This window comes from Ascidia mentula, chromosome 6, assembly GCF_947561715.1.
Source record: "Ascidia mentula chromosome 6, kaAscMent1.1, whole genome shotgun sequence".
Classification (NCBI taxonomy): domain Eukaryota; kingdom Metazoa; phylum Chordata; class Ascidiacea; order Phlebobranchia; family Ascidiidae; genus Ascidia; species Ascidia mentula.
This window is the reverse complement of record NC_138571.1, coordinates 15,939,319-15,947,182: the sequence shown is the minus strand read 5'-3', so window position 1 is coordinate 15,947,182 and position 7,864 is coordinate 15,939,319. Positions and strand designations below refer to the sequence as shown.

The following is a 7,864-nucleotide window of genomic DNA, read 5'->3' as shown; positions in this document are numbered from 1 at the left end:
TCCGAACCAAATGCCTTGTTAAATCAGCTGAAAACAATAAAATGAAATTATTTACGAGGTTTTATGCATTTAAATGTGAACCTCTGATTTAAAGCAGATTGTAGCAGGATGGGGCATAACGACAGCAATGTTAGGTCCGTCTATCAGTCCACCGAATGAATCAATGTACTGCTTTCTGTGTTAGTAATAAGGGCTTCCTGCTGTTTTAACAGTTTTTTTACTGTTTTTTTTTCGAACCACAACCTTGTTATAATTTATTTTTGATTTTGCAAATAGCGTTAACTTTTCGGTAGTTTTGTTACTATAATTATAAAGTTATTGCATCGTCGGAGAAAGATGTCCAGCCCCGAAGCAAAACGACCGAGAATGTGCACAGAAGGCGCCGGCACCTCAGGTGTGTGTTATTGTATAAAAATCCAAAGGCTGTATTTTGTTTTCAACGTACAGAAACAAGCCGGATAAGTTAATGATTCATTTATCATTTCAAACGTCTTTCCAACCCGGGGTGAACAGAACGCTTCCAGTTACGACAAAATCTTAATGGCTCAGGCTGACTATATCATTTTTGATAGTATTGTTTTGGGGGGAATTTCGGTACAACTCAATAGGTCTCTGAAGCGCCATAGCCCTTAGAAAGGCAAGAGTCGGCGTGGTGACGAGAACATACTTTTTTATTGTTTAAATTGTACTTAGGCAACACTAATTATTTTGAGGCCAGATTGCCCAATTTACATCCAAACAAAGCTAACTATTGTGAACCCAGTACAAGGAATAGCAAATCTACTCTTACGCTAACATCATATGCTAACATCACATAAAGTCAGTCTGAATAAATATTTGGTATGGATTTCTGTTCTTGAACGTGTGGGCACATTTTTAGTGGAACTTAAATTGTTTGGATTTTTCTGATCCTTGCGCTTAGTTAAATCTACTATAAACAATATAATGAAGATATATGGTGAATTGAGCTGTGTTTATGTCAATTTTACAAGACAGTGAATAAACCCCTTAAGTATCACGTACAAAAATTTGTGGAACATAGCACGCATATTATAACATTGTTGGCGTAATAGGTCCAATCGTAAGAAGTGTTACAGTTTTGATAGTGTCAAGGCGAAGTCGGAATCAGGAAATGACAGTTGTTACATTTAAGCGATAAATTGCGGAAAAACAATTAAAAATTTTCGCAATTAATAATCAAATGAGTCAATAAATGCAGCAGCACAGAAAACACCACAAACGTGCCAAAGGTGTAAGCATTTATTGGATATACAAAGTACAAAACTCCCCAATTTCCCAAATCAAGGAATTTTAACTCTAAAATTGGGATTACTAACTTACTACAAAGAAGGTTAGCACAAGAGAAACTACGATCTATTTGCAGCCACTTCACCTCAAGAAGCAGATGACCGTGCTTTTTCGCCAACGAGCGACGCTCCTGCTGTCGATAACAATCGATACACCAACAATGGAAAACCGCTGGGTGTTTTCTTCATATTTAATCAAGAGGTTGGTCATGGTTAATAACCTTTCGTACTGTACCAGAGAAATCCGTAGTCCGGTGCAAATAAACCTTATTAAGTATCTTAATTCACCTTGAAATGCTTGACATAAATTACAATGCAGTGCGATGCGTTTAGATGTATATAACATTTTTCACTACAATTTCATGTAAACTTTGTGCCGCATGCAACTTTAAACGTTGGGGATACTTCAGTAAACTTTTACTCTCTTGGTTCGTCTATCAGGTTAATTTAGATTGTTCTATACAGAATTTTGATAATATGCCAGATGTTCGTCGACATGGAACCGAATATGACGAGATGAAATTGTCGAAAACTGCGAAAAAAATTGGATTTGAAGTACATAGTTTTAAAGACCAAACAACAGAGAAAATATTTAAAAAACTTAACAAATGCAAGTGCTTTTTAAATAATAAAACAAATTTGCAAGAATATTAACCTTCAAAACGTTTCCCGTTTAGATTCAACTGACTACCATAATGCTAGTTACTCATGTTTCGCATGTGCATTTTTTACTCATGGAAACTCAGGTCTGTTGGCAGCATATGATGGATTTTTTGATCTTGAAAAGGTTTTGGAATGTTTCACAGAATCAAAGTGCCCGGTATTATCTGGAAAGCCAAAGTTTTTTTTCCTCCAGGTAAAGAAAAATTTTAATCCCATTACAGCAAACCATTTTTTTGCTAAAAACGAATAACCTTTGTGTTAAAGAGTTGCTGGGTTATAAGAAAACGGTTATTGTAACTGTCAGCACGTCTATTTTATCATATTTAAAAGAAACAAAATTTGTTTCTGGTTTAACATGTGATTTTCGACTTAGTCATGCAGGGGTGATTACAAAGACCTGTTTTCAACAAAAACAGCAAAACGAGTAGGACAACCAAAACATAGCGATTCACCGACAATGTCGGCTTCGCCTGAAGCACACTTTTTAATTGCCCGAGCAACTCCACCAGGTCATAAATTTTTTACATTTTTTAACTCCACAATTAGTTATTTTCTCGTTTATAAGTAAGTTGTTTTGTGTGGTTTAATGTACCTTCAAAGGTGTTTTGTCGTTTTTCCTAAACCTGTAGGTATTCTTTTTTATCTATTTAGACTATTTAGCAATGCGAAATACGCAACAAGGTAGTATATTTATTCAAACCCTTTGCAAGACATTCGAAGAGTTTTTGCAAAATACCAGAGAATTTTCCATTGATGAGGTCGGAATGGTAAAACATTGCAATTATATTTGTCAAAATTAACATAATATGGCTTGAAGGTTTTGTGCAAAACTAACTTCAATATGGAGAAAATTGAAACAGAATACAAGTCACGAAAAATTGTAAGGAAACACATTGCTTCCACAACTTCCCTGCTGACCAAAGAATTCTTTTTTAAAAATGATTCGGTTTCCACATCAAGGTAAATACTACTTAAGTCCAGGAATACGAGTAAAGAAGGAAAACAGCAAAACTCATAAAATCACCATGCTGTATTTTTGATTAAATAAACTTAGAAATTGAATAACTGAATTAGGCCTATTTTTGCCATATTTCAATTGTTTTTCATATAAATTAAACATTTTGTTTGGTTAGTTTTATCCATGCACATGACAGAGTGAACGTAAGTGAGGTACCGACTCATGTTTTTCCACCAGACACATGTAAGCTCTTTTTAATTCTATCAAGTCAGGTTTGTTTTGAATACTGGTTTCACATATACAAAATGTTTATTTCACGGAAACGCGTTTCTACAGGATTATGTTCAACGCAACCAGTTCGATGTCAAAAACCTGACCAAAATGGCCAAAGCACTGGAATTTTGTGTCGAGGATTTGTCTTACGAAACCGATGGTTCGGATCTTTTTCAATGTGTTGAGAATTGTAAGTTGCAATTATTTGTAGATATGTAACTTCCTGCTTAAAGACACCGGGTAAGTGTTTTTGCTGTTTGAAATACATTGGTTAGAGTCAAGATGTTACAAATACTATCAAATCGACAATAAGTCCTAAACACGTAACATTGTTATTTGTAATTTAATGACATATGTGACATAACAAATGTTGTGAAAAGGAGACAGATATTAACCCATGCTATGGTGACTAGTTAAGAAATTCTCTGTTTTAAGCTATTAAATGATAATTGTTCCCCAAAACCAGGCTTCTCTAAAACAAACCGTGAAAAAGTGAGTATGTTTGTCTGTGCTTGGCTAACTACAACAGATGTTGAAGACGATGATGATAACGGCAACATTGCAGCCACGTTAGGAAGTTTGCTTACAGCATTCACCGATAAAATCAAAGAAGCACCAAAATTGTTTTTTATTCAGGTAAAGTGGGCGAATCACCTTTAAGTTAGACAAGAATTAAAAAATATAATTAAAATAAATAAAAAAATGGCCATTTGATTTAAATTAGTGACAATTTTATGAGGCACTTTATAAAAATACAATAATGTGAATATTGTTACGACAGTTTTAATGTGACGGAGTTCGCTTTCGTACATTAGTTAAAATCTGCTTTTAATTACAACATATATTGCGATAAAAGCAACATGTTTTATGGATATAGGAAAAAACCCTATCTCAAGAAGACAATATAAAAGGGTTGTTAGATGGCACACCGAATATACAAAAGTATCCTCAGATTTCACCGACATTAAAAGATGTTTTAGTCGTTCACTCACGGTCAAGTAAGTATATTGTTGTATTCATAGGCGTATCCACAAAGTTTTAAAGGAGGGTCAAATTTACTTTGGGAAATTTCCCGTCTTTTTTGCTGTAAATTAAGGTTAACTGTGGTCGAGTATTACAAAATACGAACACCCGCGTTAACGCGAATCGTCACATAAACGTCGGAATATGCAATTGCGTAACGTTTTAAACAATCGGGTGCAAGTTTTTGTGGTAGTACTTGCGTCGTAATTGTATTATTATTAGTTTGAAAGAAAGCTCCTTGTAACCAACATTGGGATTAATGTCTCCTGGATAGGTCTATAATTGTGTAACCAGCAATATTTAAAAAAAAGTTTCATTAACATTTTCCTCTGCAACTTAACCGCAGCAATTCAAAGTAGTCCCTTTGGGCAGCTCTTTCAAAAATTTTGTCAAAAAGATGTCACAGTACAGATCAGCAAGGCGCTATAAGCACAATCATGTTTTTAATTTTTAAATATAACTTGATAATTTGGTTCTGTTTTTTGCTGAAATATCTCTGAACATTTACCTTGTGTTTAGATTGCTATCTCAAAGCTGAAAAACAAAACGGTATAAACTATTTCTCGTCATTGTTTATCAGCACGTTGTGTGAAAACTTGGAGGAGTACTGCGACACCCTTGATATTATGCAAGTAAGAAAATACCACGCTTCCTTTAAAACCTTAAAAAAAAGCTAGGCTCTGTAATGCTCGTGAGGTGTAAAGCAAAATTGTACAAACAATGCAAACCTGGTGTGCCTGCTAGTGTGAAAGCTAGAACAGTGCCACTGCAACAGCTGCACTGATGAGACCTCACAGGTCAAAACAGTGCGTGTACACACCCTGTCTGCAGCTTGCCAATAATGCAAACCTGTTTTGCTTATTTAATTGTAGTTTAACCCCATTTTAACGTGTTTGTGACAAATTGAAGTTTTCCTTTATGGTTTTACTGCTGGTTTCTACATTAACGGAAGATGTTTGTAGATCATGCAACGTGTTAACCTGATAATGTCCCATGAAGGTGTGAAAGAGGTGCCCTTCGTCACAACTCAACTCACAAAACAGATTTTCATTGGCTCAAAACCGAAGAAAGCGGAGGTTAATTGTTATTCTTTATTTGGCGTGTTACCTGAATTGGTTGTCGTTAAATGTTGATATCAATCGTTTGCAGTAAAGCAGCATCAAGCAAAAAAAAATTTGAACGGCTACACACTGTAAATTGCTTCATGACAGCCTTCCCAATGTGGCAAAATATATAGATTGCCATGATTTACTGCCTGGTTTGAAGCAAAACGTACTGAATATGCCTGTTGTGTCTTGAATAACAAACGTAGGAAAACAATGGCAAAATCTAAAACTACGACTTGGTGTAAAACGTGAAGGTTTACTTGTCGTTTCTAAAATTGTATTGGTTTTTTTGTCAACTTAAATACAATCTTGCAGGGTTTTGCGATTAGAAAGGTAGGGATGATGCAATACATTTGATTATTACGTCTGCAGTTGTGTGATCGAAAAGGATCAAAGTCGCAAAAAACATGAAATACAACTTTTGTGAATTTTATAGGTTTATCAACCGATTGTCGAAGAAACAACTCCTTTTCGGGAATAATGAAGTCTCTACAATCGGTGTAAATTACGTTGTATATATACACTCCGAATAGTCAAAAAAGATAAGAAGAAGGTACCCCTGGTGATGTCACACCCCAGACCACCAGTCATGATGGCCACAAAAAAGGAATAAAACTGGCAGTTTTGATAACCTCGGAGCTGTTTCTCTTTAAAAAATAGTGTACAAGATTGATGTGTTGCAACACTTACACATGTGTAAGCATCAAATTATTTGCATTTTTGTTGTAGACATTGAACGTAGCATATACATTTTTCCCATGTTGTGTAGCCTATACTTTACTAATGTTGAAACGTTTAACCAAGGTCACTGGTTCAGGCGCTTGCCCCATGTTGTTAATTGCCTGCTGTTTTTTTTTTGATCACATTTGAACCCAGAATATCCTGGACAAGAATCCCTTTCAGGTTTTCTTCTCGGTATGTGGTTCGGGCGCTTGACCCGGCTGTTGCTTAAACCTGCAAATCGTCTTTGCGTTTTAAACGCCCCCTTTGTGAAAGGCGATAAAGCCTATTGCGTCTACAGCGCACAAAGTTTTAACTGTAATTATGTAACATTGCCTTTTAACTCCTAATTAGTGTCGCCGTTATAGCTATGTCGCGTGATCTACCGCTACATCGCATTGCATTTTGTGTTTCTAATTTAGTTTAAATGTATATAAGTTAGCTATATATCATCTATAATGCATCTTTATTTCGATTATATATATCAATGCTGTGAAAAGACATGTCATTCATTACGGAGATTCTTTAAACTGTTTCCCACAAGCCTGACAATAAACTGTTATTCGGATTAAAAGTGTTTGCCAGCAATCACGCAAAGCTACAGCAGTAAGAGACAGTCAGACGAATATCAGCAAACAGACTCATTCGCCTGCGCCATTGGGGCAATATCAAGTCCGTGACGTTATTCGATATACATTATGAAAAATGAAGATTAATTGTCTCCTGTTTCGCTAGGGGTGATTTGCCCAGCGCAAACACTCTTCCACCTTTTTATCCACTCATGTCAAGGGATTAGCGAGTCTTGGAGTAAAAACTTGCGAGGCGCCAACCTATAGGTTACCCTTTTATTAATACCCCACGGATCTACATTCGCCTAAAGCAGTGACTCGCAGGCTTGTATTTATTCCCCACGGTGGAAACCACAGATTAGGGTAGTGTCCATACTGCGTTATGTCTCAACGGTTAACAATGCCAAATTTTGGTTTTAAAACTATTGATGCAATGCTTCATTCACAAATTACATGAGCAAAACAAATTACTTGGGAAACAGAACGGGTTACCAAATAATACACCTAAACGTCACGGTATATGGTGGTGATTTGAGTGTGAATGATTTCGTGGCTTCATCGATCAATAAAAAAAAACATACCTGAAAAACATACAATCGGAAGCATTATTTATGTGATTTTGTTTACAAAAACATGATTTCTGTTGTTGTAAGTTTGAGCGTTTGTATGCGGTAGACATCTTTTTTCTACCGTCCGAGAACTCCTGCAAAAAACTAAAATTTTTGAAATATCACTTTGGTGCAACTTGGATTTTTTTGAGCTGCATGTAAACAGAATAGAACAAGTTTTTGTTTGCATTTCGAGCGATAAGCGATGGTCGGCGTGTAGTTCAGAATATTACATTAGGCACGCACTGTAAAAAAACGTCAAATTTCGAATATATTAACATCATCTTCCCGGGACGTTGTGAATAACGATAACTTGCCGCGTATAGTGTCAATCAAAATTACAAAATGATCAATATTTTAGCGACCCATCATCATTTTGGAAGAAGACTTCCTGTTAGCTATTTATAGATGTGCGTTTAGCCGCTACACCACAAACAGACAAAACTTTTTTGTCGGCGGAACACGGCAACGATTTTAAGTTGACAGAACACCCAATACCCAAGAACCACACAAATTTCCGTTTCAGATTGTACAACGTCACAACACAGATCAGGGGTAAATCCGTCAGTTTAAATCAGAACAAAATAAAGGTACCACAAAGTGGAAATCTGTGTGCCTGCTAGTCTACCAGCTAGCA

The 7,864-nt window shown here is 35.9% G+C and overlaps 1 protein-coding gene across 1 annotated transcript; it reads left to right on the top strand.

Annotated features, from left to right (window-relative positions):
* Positions 1 to 274: 274 nt before the first annotated feature.
* Positions 275 to 6,611, top strand: LOC145906095 (uncharacterized). The gene is made up of 14 exons (XM_082993481.1): positions 275 to 394; positions 1,385 to 1,509; positions 1,773 to 1,917; positions 1,985 to 2,163; positions 2,344 to 2,479; positions 2,622 to 2,728; positions 2,788 to 2,930; positions 3,104 to 3,200; positions 3,265 to 3,391; positions 3,668 to 3,837; positions 4,079 to 4,199; positions 4,744 to 4,856; positions 5,187 to 5,300; positions 5,767 to 6,611. Exons 1-14 carry the CDS (start codon positions 337 to 339, stop codon positions 5,809 to 5,811), a joined length of 1,680 nt encoding a protein of 559 aa, XP_082849607.1. The 5' UTR covers positions 275 to 336; the 3' UTR covers positions 5,812 to 6,611.
* The last annotated feature ends 1,253 nt before the right edge of the window (positions 6,612 to 7,864 follow it).

Excerpts from the sequence above, each read along its gene's own strand:
- LOC145906095 (XM_082993481.1), top strand. The coding sequence starts at position 337 with ATGTCCAGCCCCGAAGCAAAACGACCGAGAATGTGCACAGAAGGCGCC. Across the intron at positions 1,918-1,984 it reads ATTTAAAAAACTTAACAAAT|ATTCAACTGACTACCATAAT; the intron begins GCAAGTGCTTTT and ends TTTCCCGTTTAG. Across the intron at positions 4,857-5,186 it reads ACACCCTTGATATTATGCAA|ATCATGCAACGTGTTAACCT; the intron begins GTAAGAAAATAC and ends AGATGTTTGTAG.